The following is a 19104-nucleotide window of genomic DNA, read 5'->3' on the forward strand; positions in this document are numbered from 1 at the left end:
CAAGCTGTAGCCCTTTTCTTGGAAAGGATCTCTTTTACCTTTTTTAAAAGCTTCCTTTCCCACTCACTCCCAACCCAGGGATAAAACTATATTGACAGTGCCTTTGAGGGCTCTGTGTTCATTGCCTTAATAGAGACTGTCTGAGCAGCATAGAAAGGGACAGAGCTTTGAGTCATTGATGTGGCCTGTAGCATTTCAGGGCTTGAAGAGTGGTTTCAGATGCCAGTGACTGTTCTGTTTTGCCTGTGCAATGGAAGATGCTCTGTCTGCCGCTTCAAAGCCATCCTCTTGATGTGGCCACTGACAATCTCCGTAACATGCTTATTAGTGGGAATTAAGAACTGGAGCTGCTGCTGCTGCTGCTCTAGACAGCAGCAGGAAGAGGAGGTTTCTGGGACATAATAAATAAAACAGAAGCATGTTGACATCTTCAAAGAGTTTTGTTTTAAATAGTGGCTTTTCTCCTGGGGACCCTCTTAGCCGTAGCCTTTCTTCTTTGCAGTAATTAATTCAAGCTGCTCTGCGGACTTGAATTTGCTTCACTGAACTGAGCTGGTCCGAATCTCAGGGAGGGAGGCTTCGCCTGCAGATAGCTCCAGTAGCTTCCATCTTTTCCTTCTCCTGTATAGTTTCCTTGCCCTTCTTCTCTAAGCCGTCATGACTCAGGGCCAGTGAGTATAAGGGAATCTTAGGCCCAAACTCTTCTCAGTAGAATGAGTTCCTGCTTTGGTGGCTATGGTTTCCATATTGTCAAAAACTGGGGTGTGTCCCTCCCATGATAGTTTACCACTTATCTAAGCAAATTAAGTTTTTACCCAACAATAACAACAAACAACTTTATATATCCCCTATGTTTTTCCCCCCTAGAATTGGGATTCAAGGCAGTTTTGCTGCTTCTGTTTTGTGTCTTCAAGTCATTTCTGACGTATGGGGATTTCTTGGAAAGATTTGTTCAGAGGGGGTTTGCCTTTGCCTTTGAATTTTGCTTTCAAGACCATTTAGAAACAATTTACAGCATACAATTTAAAAATGATTTCAAACATACTATTTAAAAACAGTTGTTTTAAAACAATCTAAAGCAATGATAAAAAGCAGTTTTTAAAAGTACAGTTAAAACAGTATAGCAGAGTGTAGTTTTTGTATTATTTCTAGAATATATGCATATAGGGGGGAATAGCAAGAGTTATGGATAGGTAAACCAAAGCAATAATAGACTGTCACCTGCCCTTTGATAGAATTAAATAATGGGACAGGCATTTTAGACAGGAGAAAACCATCACATCCTTGTTTAAAACATTGATGAGAAATAAGAGAAAATAGATGTTTTAAAAAGGATGAAGCTTGTCATTTACATCACCAGCTGGCTGTCTAGCAAGAGAACTAAGGCTACCTGTTATTATAACAACTGTGGGTGGAACTCTCTTGATGCACATGCTGGTATAAGTACAATAACATCCAAAAATCCACAAAACTGTGATATCTTTATTTGGCCAACCAAAATACATAATATACATAATGCATGCTTGCAAAATTCCACTGGCTTCTTCATCAGGCAAAGGTGTTAAAGCATCATACAGAAGGAAAAATGATGATATTAGTCACAGGCCTGCATTTTCTTGAAGTGTTGTTGTTGTTGTTGTGTTGTTCTGTGGAGGGATATCTATGAAAGCAGCTCCTCCTCCTCCTGACCATATGGCACTGGGAACAAAACATTCCAAAGTCCAGATGATAAAATTTGAATGTATTAGCAATACAAAGAAGTACTTCTGAGATCCAAGACATCTCCATCCTTTGTGAGGTCACAGCCCCCTTTGTTAGGCATTGAACACTGAAGCCTCCATACTTTTGCATTAAGAAAAAATTAGGTACTGTTTTGGTAAAATATGCCAAATGTAATCCCAATTTTTAAAAAAAGTTTTACCTTAGTTGGAGGTACAAATCTCCAATAGGAAAGTCCCAGTCCATTTCACTCACTCTTTAGGATTCTCTTTAGCACTTTAGCTGCTACAGACAATCCTAAAGAGAGAGCCAGTGGACTGAGTCTAGTTGGGATTTTTGCCTCCAACAAAGATAAACCTTTTAAAAAAGTGGAACTACATTTGGCCAGTTGACCTTCGAAAGCTTGCATCATACATTTTGTGCATTGTGGTTGGCTGAGTAAAGATATAACTGTTTTGTAGATTTTGGATGTTATGGTACTTTAATATATGGGTGGTCAAGCACCCAGTGAAATAAACAGAAAAGACTAGAGCCATGTCTCCATTGAGCATCTTGAGACATGTCTCGTTTCTGTTTCCTCTGGTAGGAAGTAAAAGGTCATGGCTGCTATAGCCACAAAATAAGTAAGGCATTAGAGAAATAAGCTCTTTGAGGGTAGCACTTTTTGTCTGCTTTCTCTCACCACTGCTGCACAAAAATGTGTAACTATTAATATAGTTCATTAACGGGTTTCTGTCCTGAGGCAGCTGCTTCAGGTTGTAATTGCTGCGTAGTGGAAAACAGACAAAGCTGTGGCCTCCCCTGAACCCACTAAATTAGCCTGATGTCTTCAGCTGCATTGGTGGACATTGTCTTGTCACCAGGGTTAAAGTACCGTAAGCTTCTGCCATGTTTCTACATGGAGTGGAGAGTCACACCATCATTCTCTCACCTCAGGCAGGAAAACATCTTGGGCCGGCCCTGGGGGAAACAAAATACAAAATTTTTATATGAAACCATATATCCTCTTTAGGAAGTATCCAAAACTGAAATCTTCACTGGCCATACTGGCTGGGGAGTCTTGAAGCTGAATCCATAAGAAAACTTTTCTAAATTTCCACAAGCAGCATTTTTATGCACCAGATGATCAGGAGACCTCTAAACAGACATCAGCAACACTCACATTTAACAGACCCCCCCCCAAAGATATCTCCCTTTTGTCTTACCTTGTCAAAGATATATACCTCACCCACTAACCTTGCCATGTTTCTTTTAAGTCACCCAGACAACCCTCACAAATTAACACTATGATAAACTGATGTAAATTCTTTCCCCTCTGTTCATGTACAGCCTTTTAATTAGCTCATTGAAGCTGGAGCTTCAGCTCACTCCAGCCATTCTTGTGAGATGAAGGGAACAAAAGGATTCTTTCCTGAATCCTCTGTTAAGGACATCCCAGGTTTAGCTTTCATCTCATTCTGTTGGTTTAATAAATATCAAGCGCTGTTTGGAACGTCAGCCTAAATCGGCACAGTAAAGCCCTTTCCCTGCCCGCCAGCATTAGCAGTGTTTGTCCAGGGTCAAAGCAGCAAAGAGGAAGAATTTGTTGCTATAATCTTGTTTTACTTTTAGCCTTTGAGTGCAGAATGCATTACCATTTTGTGCCAAACCCAGCCAGCAGAAAGTATTACATCATTTGTCCCTTTAGGATTCCTACACCATCTTTAAAAATGAGTCTGTTTCACTAGTTTATCCAACTTCAGGAAGAAGGGAATGCTTTTCCGTGCTCATGAGAATAACCACTGTCTTTTAAAAAAATAATAATCAAGTTTCAGACATCTCTTTCTTAATGAGTTGATGTCACATAGATGACTTTATCACTTTAGAACTGGGCAGATGAAATATATTGCGGGAGCAGTTGACCTGTTACCTTTCTTGCATTACATGTTTCTTCTCTCAGACACTGTCTGCCAAGACTAGAGTGGCTGTTGTGAAATTTCAAAGTCCAGAGACTACAAAATTATTACCCCCTCCCCCACCATCACCTTTCAGTACTGCAATTGAGAAACAAAGATTTTAAAGGATCTCATCCTAGGAACATTCCATTTCTTGAAAGCAATCTAGCTTTCTATGTTTCTCCTTAGATTTTCATTCAATGTTGCTAACTGCCCACAGGTAGACTTTGACTCATGGGTACCTTATGAATGAGACATCTCCAAGTTCCCCTGTCCTCAGCCTCTCTGCTTAGGTCCTGCAGGCCCAGGTTCATGTCTTCCCTGGTCAAGTCTAACCATCTGATGTGTGGTCTTTCTCTCTTTCTACTGCTTTCCACCTTCTCTAGCATCATTGTCTTTTCTAATGAATCATTTTCCCTCATGATGTGGCCAAAGTATGACAGCATCAATCCAGTCATCTTGGCTTCCAGAGAGAGTTCTGGCTTAATCTGTTGTAGAATCCATTTGTTTGTCTTCTTGGCCATCCACAGTATTCTCAGTACTTTTCTGCAGCACAGCAATTCAAATGAGTTTAATTTCTTATTAGTTTTTTTCTCTGTTCAGCTCTCACATCTTAGCATGGTGATGGGGAATACAATCATTTGGACTATCCTCACTTTAGTGTTCAGAGTTACGTCTTTACACTTTATTATTTTGTTCAGTTCTTTTATAGCTGCCCTTCTCGATTTTGGGGCCAGAACAGACAGGCCAAAACAAAGCTGCTTCGGGTCATTTTGGAAGTATGCTGTTTAAATGATGCATGCATCCTAAAAGGCCGGAAACCATTCCAAAGCCACACTCCAGTCCTAAGGACTGGAGCGGTGCTTTGGTGCAGCTTCTGGCCTCTTAAGATGTGTGTGTCATTGAAACAGCATACCTCCAAAGTGAACCGAAGCAGCTTTATTCTGGCCGGTCTGTTCGGCCCCTTAGTCTCCTGATTTCTTGTTGCAGTCTCCATTCTGATCAATATTTGAACCAATGTATGGGAACTTTTTCAGTTTTCTCATTGTCTAGGGTGAATTCTTGTAGATTCTCTGTTGTTGTTACTATTATTATTTAAGTGTTCAGCATTAATCCAACCTCTTCTGTGAACCTCTTCAGTAATTATTCAAGTCTTTGTTTCTTCTAGTTTTATGTCATCAGTGTATCTTAATTGTTAATATTCCTTCCTCCTATGTCCTCCTGCCTCTGAATCGTATGTACCATGTTTTCTGCATACAGGTTGAATAGTTAGGGTAATAGTATGCAGCCTTGTCCGACTCCTTTGCTGATTGGGAACCATTCTGTTTCTCCATATTCTCTGATGGCAGCCTCTTGCCCTGACTACAGGTTGTGCATCAGGACTATCAGATGTGGCACTTCCATTCCACTTAGTACAAGCCATAGCTTTTCATGATCTGTGCAGCCAAAGGCTTTGCTGTAGTCATTAAAGTACATGCAGTCTTTCTTCTGGAATTCCTTGGTGTGCTCCATTATCCAACATATGCTCCCTAGTTCCTCTTCCTTTCCTAAATCCAGATTGTACCCCTGGAATATCTTGCTCCATATATGATAGGAATCTTTGCTGCAACCTTTAAGCATGATTTTGCTTGCATGGGAAACTAATGTGATAGTTCTGTAATTGCTGCTATCTTTTGTGTCTCTTTTTTATGAATAGGTATATAGTTATTGATCGCTTCCGGTCTGTGAGCCACTGCTTTGTTTTTCATATTTGTTAGCAGATTTTAGTTAAAACTAAGCTTGATTCTGTCTCTGTGGATTGTAGCAGTATTATTTGGGTGTCATCTGTTCCTGACGATTTGTTCTTTCCAATTGCTTTGAGAGTGGTTTTCACGTAGCTTTCCAAAATTTGGGTTTCAGCTTTGTAAGTTTCTTCTTCCCATGTCTTGTTAACCTTTTCACATTTGTATAGCTCTTCTGTGTATTTTTTCCATTTTTTTCCCATTATGGTCATGTATTATGTTCCTCTTTTGATCATGGAGGAACCCCACCCTTGGTTTGAATTTCTTTTTGAATTCTTGGATTTTGTGGGTGAGGTGTAATGTTCTCCTTTATTTATTGTCAGCTTCTATTTCTCTGCATTGATTGTTGTGGTAGTTCTCTTTATCCTTACGCATTAACCATTGGACATTAGCATTCAAGATTCTGTTTCTGTTTCTGTCTTCCTTTCCTTTTGCTTCTCGTCTTTCTTTAACTGTTTGAAGGGTTTCTTCTGACATTCATTGTTTCTGCTCCTGTTTGGCCACTGGTATCTTTTTAAATTCCTCTTTGACTATGTACTGACCTCTGCCCATAGTTCTCTGGTTCCCTGTTGACTAGGCTTAATAGCGCAAATCTTTTTCTCACACTACAGCACTCTTAATATTACATTTCCATAGCCTTCATGTGTGATTGGGCCCAAATATTCAGATCCTGAGACTAATTTGGGGATAACTTTTTGTACCTCTCTTTCTGCAGACAAACGATTGAACAAACAACTTTCAGTTATAAATTGACCATTGCAGAACAATTTTTAATAGGGTGTGCTGTACTTTATCTTAACTATTAGGTTTTAAATCATTTTAAAATTATATAAAATTAAAGTTTTTGACTGCTTGTTTAATTCTTTCTTTAAAATCTATGGACTTCAATTTGTTTTACCTCTGTTTTTGTTTTTAACCTATACTGTAACCCACTGTGGGTGTCATGTTGAGAGACAGGTAGCATATAATTTAAACAGGTAGTTAGGCAGGTAGCTAGCCAGTTGCTGATGAAATGACTTTTACCATATATGGGGCTCTGTTTGCCTTAGCAATGTGTTTGAAAATGGTTTTAAATAATAGTATGTTGTGCTTTCATCTAATTGTATTTTAACATTATAAGTTTTTTTTGTTTGGATTGCATTTTGTTCAGCCTTGTTATGATCTGCTTTGGATCCTATTTTGGAGGGGAAGAGAGGTTTGATGTTGTTATTGTGTGCCTTCAAGTCGTTTCCAACTTATGGCAGTCCTAAGGTGAACCTATCATAGGGTTTTCCTGGCACGTTTCTTCAGGAAGGTTTGCCATTGCTATCCCTGAGGGTGAGAGCATGTGACTTGCCCAAGGTCGCCCAGTGGGTTTTATGGCTGAGCTGGGAATTGAACTCTGGTCTCCAGAGTTGTACTCCAACACTCAAACTGCTACGCCACACATCTGCATACAGAAATAAAATAGACAAACACAGAGCAGAATGTTAATTTCTTTTTGTCAGCTCCTTTTGGGCCTTCCTCGCTTCCATTAAACTATATCTCAGTAGCAAGTCAGCTAGTCTAGCAATTGGTTGTTGCTGAATTGTGTGTCTCTTCTTGTTTCCAGGATTGTTCTTATGGATGATGCTGTAGACTGCTTGATGTCTTTTTCAGACTTCCTGTTTGCCTTCCAGATCCAATTTTACTATTCAGGTGAGCCCTTTATATGTATTCTTGTCTCATGCTGCACAACTGCAGCTGACTGGGCAGATGCAACAGGACTGGGTCAGACAGCCATATGGAATCCTTGTGACAGAACAGCACAAGTTGCATCCAGTTACATGTGTCTGAGTTAGAGGACTATTTCAAACTCTACTGATTTACAGATAATATGTTCATGAAAGATAAAGCATGTAAACTACATGCAGCATATCATGTGTGAACTTTGAATACCAATCTATCTCATGGTTGATTGGTTGGTTTATTTATATGTTTAAGAATCAGCATGGTGTAGTGGCCTGGGTATTGGACTGTGACTCTGGAAATCAGGGTTCGATTCCACGTTCAAGCATAAAAATCCATTGGGTGACCTTGGGCAAATCACACTCTCTCAGCCTCAGATGATGGCAATGGCAAACACCCTCTGAAGAAACTTGCCAAGAAAACTCTGCTTTAGGATCACCATAAGTTAAAAATAACCTGGAGAAACACAACAACAACAACAACGTCTGTCCTGCAAACTCTCATTAAGCAGTTTAATAAAAATGCTAAGAAAAACACACACAATTGCCTTGAGTGACAAATGTCGCCATTAGAATAGTATCTGTCTCCAGGCTTTAAAAGTTACTTCCAGTATTTATTTATTTAGAGTATTTATACTGCCAGTCTTCAGCCAGAAATGTCCCCAGAGTGGCTTTCAAATTGTTAAATTGACAGTTCCCTGCCATCAGACTTTTAATCTAAGTAAAACATAAAACATAAGAATTATTTCTGGGGCTAAATAATAATAATAACAACATCAACAGCCAAAACAAGAACAACAGTTATAACACCCCTTCCACCAAAGGATGGAACATCAAACATAGAGAATTAAATACAAAAACATTAAAACATAACACTGTAAATATGCATGAAATCCCCAACATGCCACAGTCACTACCCATCCCAGCAACCTCTGGCCCAACTCAGCAGCTTAATCTGGCAAATCAAAGAGGAAGATCTTCACCTCCTATCAAAATGGATGAGACTTTCCTCCAGCCAGAGGTCCAAAAGAAGGCTACTCCACAGATGGGGCCATATCTTGAAAGGATCCCAACCTTGAGAAGACTGTGCACATTCATGGAACAAACAATGATCCTTTGTCTGTTGATCTTAGATTCCTAAATGGTACATATCATGCTAGCTGAGGTGCCAGATACTGGGGGAGATTATTATGCAGAGCCCTAAATACAAGGGAACAAAAGTGTGGAAATGGCCCTGGCCTGACCTGGTAGCCAGTAAAGGGAGTTACAGAGGGAGGAAATGGGAATATTTAGGGAGATTTAAAACAACCCAGATGGCATTGTTCTGAATTAAAAGCAGAAGAAGAAGAGAGCAAGAAGGCACACTTGCCAGAAGGCTATTGCAATAATCCAAGCGTGATATAACCAAGACTTGGACAAGCAGATGGGCAGTCTCTATGGTCAAAAACTTAAAGATTCGACAGATGTTCAAAAGATGGAAATTGCATGCATGATGGAGCTGTGCCTGCTTCTCTCCCTCTGAGGCCACAGCAGTGACAGTTTTAATGGAGGGGAGGACTTTTCATCCACTGCTGGGCCTAAGCATGTTGGAGCTGTGTCTGCTGCTGCTTCTCTTCTTCCAAGACCACAACCCAAATGAACAGGTAACCTGTGTAACTCATGCAAAATTGATTTAATCAAATCACCTTTCCCCCACAATTATCCTGGCCATTGAAATTTCCAGATTGCCTTCAGAGGCGAATTGTAGACAGAGAATATTACTGTAGCCTAGCCAGGATGTAATCTTCCTGTATGTAATGGAGGCCAGGACTGTTTTCTCCTGATGAAATCACAGTTGATGAATCAGCCTAAGCTGGCAAACAGCACTCGGAGTCACTGAGGTCACTGACACCTGTTTAGGTAGTAGTGGTTTTCAGCCTGTGTGCTTAAGACTTGTCCTCAGCATCATCTCACACACTCACTTCACTGCCAACCTTCCCGTATTAAAGAGGACAGTCTAAAGGGGGATTGGCTAAACAAGCTGAGAATCCACCCTGCAACCAATCCTCCTGTTATGGTCTACATGCCATGGATTTTGGTGGAAGGAGTGGTGCACATACTCCTGCTCTCCACACCTGATTAGGCCTGAGGAGTAAGCTGTACTGAATGCCAGGTTCTTTAGGAGTAGTGTAAAACCATACCAGAGGAGTTGCAAGCCTCCATCCAGGTTATGTGCATAGGCTAGGAAACTGCATACCATGGACCTTTGCTACTGCTCGATTTGTAATTAAATAGATCAGTATGCAGCTACCGCATATGGCAGAGACTATACAGTTTTTACACACCCTTCATAAATGTATTTTGCTTTTAAGTAATTTGAAGTGTGTGAAGCCAGCCCAGTTCTTTCAATTTCTAGGGAGCATTTTTGTATCTGCTGGTAACTCAGTGAAAGCAAGAGGGTGAATGAGGGTACTAGTGGCTGTCTAGGGAGAGCTTCTCCATGGTGGCAGTAGGTTTTACTTGTGACAAACGTGCAAATGCCTATTTACATCATGTTGCTGCTAGTAATGGAAGCATGTGCTAGGTTGTTTGCTTAGCCCTAGGTTGCTTGCTTAGGTCTCATCCCTAGGACCAGTCTTTCTGTTGTCTCTCTCTGGGAAGGGATGAAATCCAGCTTCATGGCATTTAATGCCCCCTTTGTAGGTTCTGTTTCCCACCCAATCATGCCATAATTCACAGTGTCACTCCTGAGCAGAGCTAGAAGAAGAATTGAAAATGGGGACTGTTTTCAATATGTAGCATGCTTGGAATGTTGTGAGCCATAAAGATTACCTTAACTAGTCATCCTTCTCTTGTGTACATATTCCAAGTTGTTGTAGAGTTCTCCACACCCAAACCACAGAATCCTATTTCCATTCTTCTTTCCATTAGCCAGACTCAGCACTTTCGTAGGCTACTGCACTGACCCACATGCATGCAAACCACTCTTCAGTGGAATCTACATCTGTAAATGGCTCGCCAGGTCCATAAACAAACTTGTTTAAATTTAGACTCTGGGAATAAACAGCAAGGGAAGCTTGAAGCCTGAAGGAGAGCACTTTTGGCCAATTTCTCTCCTATCTTCCCTTTGGGCCCCATCTTGTATTTACTTTGGAATTGTACTGAAGGACACTGGGATGTTGGCTGGAGCCTGCTGAACCCACCTCCCTTGGCTTGCCCAACAATTCCAAACAGCCCAGTTTCTGACTCTGTAGTGTTTATCTCTCTGATCACAGCGGTTTGCGTGTTTAAGCCACTACTGTGATTGGGTGGCCTTGACTTTCACTGGCCTTCATAGAATCAACAAGGAAAGAAACAAAAACAGTCTAATTGAAACCCTGGTCAAAGACAGGATTGATACAATTCATCCACAAGGCCCTTAGAGATCAAACTCTGTAATCCTTGAGTGGCTTTCTTGTCCCATCTTGAAGAGGTTTGTTACTAGGCTATATTACTGTGGGATCTGGGGGCTTCTCATGGCATAACAAGGCAAGTCAAATCACATTCTTCCATATGGTCTATGCTGTCAAGAAGCCCCCATGCAAGAAGAGAAATGGCATTAGTTTGCTGTGCAGTCAATAATATTATAGGCTAGGTGATTTTGAAGCACTTTGTAGGCCAATGCCCATGAATTTTATGTCATTGCTCAATTTTCAGAGTTCCTGGAAAGCGTGGCTGCTATCTATCAAGAGCTCTTGACGGGTAAGAATCCCAACACTGTCATTGTGCCCACATCATCCTTTGGGCAGCATCGTTCACGCCAAGCTCTGAGTGAGGGCAGCCCTCTTGATGGGGTGGAGGCATCTGCGTTTTACCAGTGCCTTGAGTCTCTATGTGACCGCTCCAAGTACAGGTAAGGTAGAATCTGGTCAGCTGGCCTGCCTTGGGGATAGGTTGGGGCTCTTTGAAACTTTAGCTGCAAGAATAATCCAGGCAAGGAAATTATATTACAGATTTAAGAATAGACAGTTGACATGTTTTATATCCTCAGCCCCATCCTTATCTTTCTGCTTCCTGAAACCAGCAAAAAGTAGTATTACATATGTACATGGGTGTCAGAAATAATAGTTCCAGTCTGTTTATGATAATTCATAAGCAATTATCACCAGCTCTGCCTCAGATTACCCTGTAACAGTGAGCATACCTCAAATTCCAGAGTCTTAAATGCCTGGTAGCTAGAGGCTTCTGGATTTATTGAATTTGTAGGTTCAATGGAGATGAAGCACTTAGAATGTAACTATTTTACCTTGGTTCAATGCCACCTAGGATGTAAATGATATAGGAACCTGGAAAAAATGGATTAGGATGGATGGAGGATTATTAGAGATGGAATAAGAAGGAAACAGCATTGTATGAAGAGAGTTAAAGAAGAACTGTCCTTTTAAAGACCCACAAAAACACATATTTTGTATTGTACTTTTTATTTTAAATGAGCATCTTCTTACCACTATACTAAGACACAAAATTTAGATTCGGATTTCATTGGATGTCTCCCCCTGCCTTCCCACAACATTGGCATTGCCAGAATGGGAACATTGTCTTGGAACTGCTGGCTAAAATTGGCTAAATTTATGAACTGATCCTTCCATAAGGGTATGGTTAGTCCATCTCTTTGTACGTAGCTGCAGTAAGCATTACATCCCTGTACAAACATGATTAAACAAAGTAGAGTGTGGCATTTGCTGTTTGAGTCAGGGCTCTCCCCAACACTCACTGTGATGTCAGGACTGAATCCTGCAAAACTGCCTCTGAGGACAAGCAAAGTATTGTTTCCTACTATTTACTGTATATACTCAACTATAAGTCAACCTCATTTATACGTCGAGGCCAGATTTTGGAGCCAAAATTATGGATTTTGATATGACCCATGGATAAGTGAGGCGTAAAACTTAGGGACATGTAATGAAGGATGTAAATGACAAACCAAAGGAAAATGATGCCAACAACTTAGAAAATTCCAGCTGGCATAACTATTTGTGCTCTTACTAAAGGCTGGATGGATGAGAGAGTAGAAGGGGGTCAGTGGTTCCAGGGCAGATTAAGCTCTTGTCTTTCACCAGAGGGTTGTGTGTGTGTGTGTATCATATGAATTAAAGTACAGTACTTACAGTACTTACATTGACCCGTAGATAAGTCAACTCAGTTTTTTTGGGTCAATTTTTAACCTAAATTTCTAGACTTATACATGAGTATATACAGTAATAGCCATAGCCTACTGACAGCTATCAAGAGTAAGAAGCAAAGATCCCCAGGTTTTATTTGTGGGGAGGGTTGTTTGCAATTTTTATAATCAGGATAGAGGCACAAAATGAGTTTTGTAGAAGTGTACCTACAAGTAACAGCATGGCTGCTGTGATCTGGCAAATCATAACATGCCGACAGTGCCATCCTTTCCCATCATTTTATTTCAGCTGTGTTCTCGATTATATATTCTCATTCATTCATACACACATAGCTGAGGAGGGAGAGAATGGAGGAGAGAGAGTGAGAAAACATACATATACATACACAAAACCCTACAGAGAACATTTTCTTCCAATATGCAAGTCAATTGGGGCTGTTTCTCCACTGTCCTGCGTAAGGGAGATAAAATTACACGGCTGAAAAATAACTGGAGAGGAGAAAATTGCCCACACACCTCATCAAGAGACCTCTTAGAATAGAATCATAGAATCATAGGGTTGGAAGAGACTACAAGGGCCATCCAGTCCAACCCCCTGCCATACAGCATATTTAAATCAAAGCATCCCTGACAGATGGCCATCTAGCCTCTGTTTAAAGACCTCCAAGGAAGGAGACTCCACTTCACTCCGAAGGAGTGTGTTCCACTGTCGAACAGCCCTTACTGTCAGGAAGTTCTTCCTAATGTTGAGGTGGAATCTCTTTTCTGATAGCTTGCATCCATTGTTCCGGGTCCTAGTCTCTGCAGCAGCAGAAAACAAGCTTGCTCCCTCCTCAATATGACATCCTTTCAAATATTTGAACAGGGCTATCATATCACCTCTTAACCTTCTCTTCTCCAGGCTAAACATCCCCAGCTTCCTCTAAGGGACCTTGTCAACAGGTAATCTCTACCCACCATCATGCACCAAAATGAGAAAATGGGAACTTGGTGGGCACCTTGGTACTGGGGACGGGGGGAAAGGTTAAACACACAAACCTCTCCTTTTATCTGTTAACTAATGCTTTTACCATGTGTCTGCAATGAGTAGTCTGCAATGATGAGTAAAACCACAGGAGAACTTCAAGGAGAAATTGTTCTCACTTCGGGTTCTGTTTGGGAGCATTCAGAACTGTAATATTGGGCCCGAACAGACAGGCCAAAATAAAGCTGCTTCGGTTCACTTTGGATGTATGCTGTTTAAATGACACATGCATCTTAAGAAGCCAGAAGCTGCCCCAAAGCAGCTTCCGGTCTCTTAGACACGTGCATCATTTAAACAGTATACCTCCAAAGTGACCCAAAGTAGCTTTATTTTGGCCTGTCTGTTCAGGCCCTAACCCAAAGAAATAAGAAGACATCTCACTGTTGCGTCATGCTTTATTTTTAAATTACCAGAACGGCCGTGAGAATTTTTTTAAAAAATCCACATTGCTACTTCCACAAAATCTACAGCCACTGCAAAGAATCTGGGAGAACCTGGCAGTCTCCATGGTTTTCTCTGTAAACATGCTAACCCATCCTATATGTTCTCTGAAATACAAGGATTGCTTATAGGCTTGGGTGCCATAAAACCAGGAGATGGGAAAAGACTCCAGAGTAAAGTAAACAAATTTACTTAGGGCCATATGATGTTTCAGGTGGATCTTGAAACACATCTAGGACCAAAGTGCTAACTGATGCCACATTATTTGTCCTGTTTTACTCTTTGTTTGTCTAGCTGTCCTCCATCTGCTGTTATCAAGGAAATTCTGAGCAGTGTGCAGAGACTGACTTTCTATGGATTTCTGATGGCTCTTGCCAAACATCAGGGAGTTAACAGAACCCTTGGTAAAGAAATGTTCCTTGCATTATTATGTGGTTGACTGTATCAAAAATGATGACTGGCTTTCGATATCTGTACCATTCTCAGGACCACAATATGCTACATGTATAGTGTAGAGGCATTGTAGGGAAGTTCCTCTGGAGCAAAGAAGCTTTGATGGCTCAAGCAAAAAATCTAGGTCTTCTGTTTCCAGGCATTACAGTGAAAATACTTACCATCTAGAAACTTCCATATAGAAACTTTTAACAACCCCTTGATACATTACATTTTTGTTGTTATAACAGTGTGTTATAATCAAACTTATGATAACAGCATGCAGAAGAGAACCATGCATTCGGAATCATAGATCTCATATAGGAAGCAGCTGACTATAGATCTCTGTTGACTCTAAATTTTGTGGTTTAACAGAAGAAAAGTAATTGTACTTAAATACAGTGTAATTGTACGTAAATACTTAAATCAGTATACACAGCAGATCTGTCCCCCCCCCCCCCATGTAAGGGGAAAAACGTGGGACCTCAAGTCCTGTTTATTTCAATGGTTGCACACATCTGCGTGTGGTGCTGTGTCCATGCGCCATTGGCATGCACACAATTTTAACATCCAGGGCTTGCCATCAATGTAAGCTTAAAGCTGTGGATGGCAAGCCTGTGTATGGGGTGGGTGCATTGTATATACCTCTTCCTTCAACAGTTCTTCCAGGTTTAATTCTTGGTCCAGTCATTTCAGAGTCCTGCTTCCTCTTTCACTTGTTCAATGTACACTATAGGATTGTGCACTTTAGCCCCAAGTTCAGAAGCCGGAGGATGATCTATAGGAGAGAGACAGCCCTTCCCAGCAGAAATCTTGGTCCCTCTTCTCACTGTTTGATAGTGGGGGGAAATGTGCTCAGTAAACAAATGGGTGTGCATTTTCTTCCTTAGACATATATGTATGTGCATACAGCAGAATTCTGCTCTTTTTTTTAGTAATTAAACCTGCTGTAAGCACCTGGAATGCACCTCTGCCTCAAAAGAAGTACCAGGCCTTTTGGTTTTTGACCAGATTTGGCTGAATTCCAGTCACACCCTCTCTCTCCACTTTCCAAAGCTGTGTTTGTCCTGCACCTACACACATATGAAGAAGCAGCCCAAAACTGTATGTTTCCAGCTGACATTGATAGTGTGGTGAAAGAGTAACACACACACACTCATCAAGTGGCAGTGTTTTGGAAGACATTATTAGAGATCATTGCTGCAGGTGCAGTCCTGGGTACATCCCTTCTTTTAATGTTGTAAATGGCCATCCTGAGCTGCTGGCTGTTCCTTTGTTATCAAAGCAGTATGTCATCACAGCACAGACCAGGGTTGTTCTTCCCTCCTTCCCTGTGCCCCAGGCCCCTGCTGACCATTTGAGCTGCTAATGCTCTCCTGATGGAGGGCTGTTTACCCAGCAGCACCACATAGATTATATATCAAAGGCAACATGCAGACAAGCCTGCAATCCCCTTTGCAAACAGGCTTAGAGAGCGGTGCTTTCACAGGCCGCCTGGATTGCACCCAGCCATGCCTTTCTTCCTGGCTTTTAGCAAATTCACTTCTAGCAAGGTGCAAAGCAAACAGATGGGCTGAGAAAGCCCTGCCCACCATACTATGGACAAAATGCATGGGTTTTCCCTTCCATTCAGGAAGGCCTCTTCTCCTGGCCCCCTGCCAGCCTCCTGCTGAGGCCTCGTACAGGGAGGGGCAGCTGCCGCAAGTCGAACAGGTGCTCTGTCCCTGGCAAGGCAAGGCAGATTCTTCTCTTGGTGTCTTTTCATCTTCTCTGCTACACACATGATGATTTGAATAGGCTTTGGTCTACGGGGATCACAGGCTCCCCAAAGCCCTGCAGCGAGGGCAGTTCCAGACGAGAGCTTCAGAGTGGGAAGGAGCTTTCAGGCAGGGCCCCACACTCCCTCCGGTCTCACTGGGGCCTTGAAGAGGAAGAGAAGGCTAGGGATTAGCACAAGGCTGGGATGAGTTTGTCAGGCAGATTGCAACGCCCAGCCTAACGCCTGTGTCAATGTTGATTCATCAGTCCTCCTTAAGTATTGTTTACCAGTCCTCCGAAGAGACTGGCACACCCTCCAGGCCTTTCCATGCTTCTTACAAAGACAAGGATAAGGCAAGGATGGCACTGAGTTCATGTCACTGATAGGGAGGAAGATTGGCAGGGAGCAAACCCTTGTTGTGATTCTGTGAATGAGGACCAGTGCCATGCTCTCAGCCAACATGCTCCAGTGTTTGAGGAGAGCACAGGAAGTTCGGTGCCACAATAAAAGTGCTAGGTGGGAAAGGTCCAATCAAGCCATTTGGCATCAGGTGGAGACATGGTTGTGCCGCTTGATATCACCCAGTCTGTTGAGGGAATCCAGCCCAGCCCCCCAATGATTCCCAATGTTGGGAAGTCTATAGCAAAAGTGAGTGTGCCTGCCAGGGTTTTTGGCTTACAGTTTTCACCAGCCCTAGCCAGCATACCCCACAATGACTCAAATGCAGCAATTATGAAAAAGGGATCATCTGGATACATATAGCTCTGCAAAATCTGTTGTATTTTGAGAGAGGCTGGCAAACATAGCCAATAGTTAGCAGCTGCTTGCTATCATATGAAATAGAGGGATGTATTATACACTGCACAGGGAGTTGTATTTGAACAATGAATACTGTATTCATATTCTGGTCAGCTGAGGAGCAAATATCTACAGGTCTGCACTAATTTTGTACCTCCTCTCATGGGAGTCAGTTCACATCATGGATCATTGTTGTAGATAGAATATGGATGTCAGTTGCTCTTCCTCAAAACTCAGGCTAATCCTTTCCTTTCAATTGTTTTCTAGGAGCCCTCCCAGACAAAGCTGAGCTACTAGTTGACCCACTTATGGATCAGGAACTAGAGAAACTGTAAGTCCCTTTAAAGGTTTAAATTACAAGGGCAGTGAGCAAGATAGCATAATCTTTTCCTGTATCTGTTCAGAAAGCAGTGGTGTGGCTAAGGAGTCAGCAGCCTGGCTCTCTACAGCTACCATAACACACGATGAGCAAAGGTATTTGGTTATGAATCCTAGAAGGCGAGATTAAAAAAAAAACACCCTACATCAAAAAAAAAATTCAAAAGGGGGTTGGGCAGGGCAAAGTATATCCCTCCAAGTGTTGGGCTGTGACTTCCAATGATCCACATCATAGGTTATGTTGGCTTGGGCAGCTGAGAGGAAAATTCAGAGGACATCCCCCCTCCCCTTGATAACTGACTTGAGCAGGTACAGACTGCCAAAAAGCGGCGTACGAGTGTTGGTATTAGGGTTAGGGTTAGCGCGCACCATGTAGACACTCCCTAATCCTAGTACGTGCCAGCAGCAGCATATTGGTGGCGCCCTGTGAACATGGGCGCTGCCATTATGACGTCACGGCTGCGCCACGTCCAAATGGCATGGCACGGGCGTGACATGTTCATGCTGCCCCAGGCCGCTTGTGGCAGCCTAACAGTGGCGCGAGAAAGAGCTCCAAAATGGAGCTCCTTCTAGCACGCGCTTTGTTCCCGCAGCCACCAAATGGCTGTGGGAACGGCACCTGGTTGCAGCTGTTGGGGTGTCCTGGGGCATGGAGCCCCAACGACACCCCTTTTGCAGGCCACAGGGAAGCAGCATTTTGCCGCTTCTCCATGGCCTGGAAAAGCGCCGGTCACAGGGTCTGCCGGTGAGGCTGCTCTGCCTCCAACCCAGCCAGAAAAGGGGTGAGTGCAGACAGCCCCTTTCCCGCTGTCTGTACTCCGCCATGGTGTTCTAGAAAAGTATGGGAGACATTATCACCATATTTTAGCCAGTAATGGCCTCCCACCTCCACTTTAGTTTTTGGTGAAGGAGATGGCTTTGGTTGCCTTGGTGTACAATCTTTGACAGGAACTAGACAGGAGGAGTGCATTCCTTTTGGTTCTGCTGGACCCTTCAACAGCTTTGGATACCACTGACCACGGGATTATTCCAGGCTACCTTACTGGGATGGGACTAGGAGGAACTGGCTTAAAGTGGCTTTATTCTTTTCTGAAGGGGAAAGCCTAAGATGTTAGTGCTGCAGGATTCCGTTGTCCACCATGCTATTTGATGTATTTATGAAACTACTGGGAGAGTTTGTCCAAGAGACTTTTGGTTTCATGCCACTGATATCCAGCTAAAGTATGTTTTCCCTTTCCAAGGAAGCTCAGTGTTTCACCAGCATGTCTATCATCACTAATAAATTGGATAAGGGTGAACAAATTAAAGCTTAATCCTGACTAGGCAGTACTATGCTCCTGTTTCGTTCAAAGGCAGATCAAGGGATAGGGATTTAGCCTTTGTTGGATGGGATTACACTCCTGAAGATGCTGGTCTTGGTCCCAGATTCAGCCTTGAGACCCAAGATTTCTGTGGTGGCCAATGGTGCTTTTGCAGTTAAAGCCACTGCTCCCTTTCTTGGAGATGGTATGACTGACAGTGGTGACACATTGCATTAGTTTAGGGTGGACAAAATGTTGCCTGGCAGTTGTCATGGCCCTGGGCCCTCCAGGGTCAAACAGTTGCTCCTAACACCCTTTAAGGGGGGATTTCACAATGTTTTTGGCCCCCATTGAGTTGTTTAGGCATAGTAGAGGACCTTTTAAAAACAGTAAATGATTTCTAGGTCACTGTAAAAAAAGGGCTCACCTAGGTCTAAATGGCTTGAGGGAAACCAAAAACATAGCAAAAATGCCCCCTAGAGAATGCTACTGGGAATTTGGGGGGCGACTTATTATTTTAGCCTCCTGGAGAGGACAGTGTGGCCTCCTAATCTCCAAGAGTTGCCTACACATGCTAGTCCCTTTGTTGTTGTGCTGTCTTTGGAGTTTTCAAAGACCATTGGCCAAAAACTAGGAATGATTAGGGATTCCCTCATTACAACTCCACTACCTACTGGTCTGTTTCTGAGCT

The 19104-nt window shown here is 42.4% G+C and overlaps 1 protein-coding gene across 6 annotated transcripts in view; it reads left to right on the forward strand.

Moving 5' to 3' along the window:
• C1H11orf49 (chromosome 1 C11orf49 homolog) overlaps positions 1 to 19104 on the forward strand; it is a 191563-nt gene that overhangs the window by 170613 nt on the left and 1846 nt on the right. For all 6 annotated transcript variants that reach the window (XM_042445411.1, XM_042445415.1, XM_042445410.1 and 3 more), the window contains 4 exons: positions 7026 to 7111; positions 10816 to 11011; positions 14040 to 14149; positions 17002 to 17065. In XM_042445411.1, coding sequence (XP_042301345.1) covers positions 7026 to 7111; positions 10816 to 11011; positions 14040 to 14149; positions 17002 to 17065 — 456 coding nt within the window. The remainder of the gene's footprint in view (positions 1 to 7025; positions 7112 to 10815; positions 11012 to 14039; positions 14150 to 17001; positions 17066 to 19104) is intronic.

Source organism: Sceloporus undulatus, chromosome 1 (assembly GCF_019175285.1).
Source record: "Sceloporus undulatus isolate JIND9_A2432 ecotype Alabama chromosome 1, SceUnd_v1.1, whole genome shotgun sequence".
NCBI lineage: Eukaryota > Metazoa > Chordata > Lepidosauria > Squamata > Phrynosomatidae > Sceloporus > Sceloporus undulatus.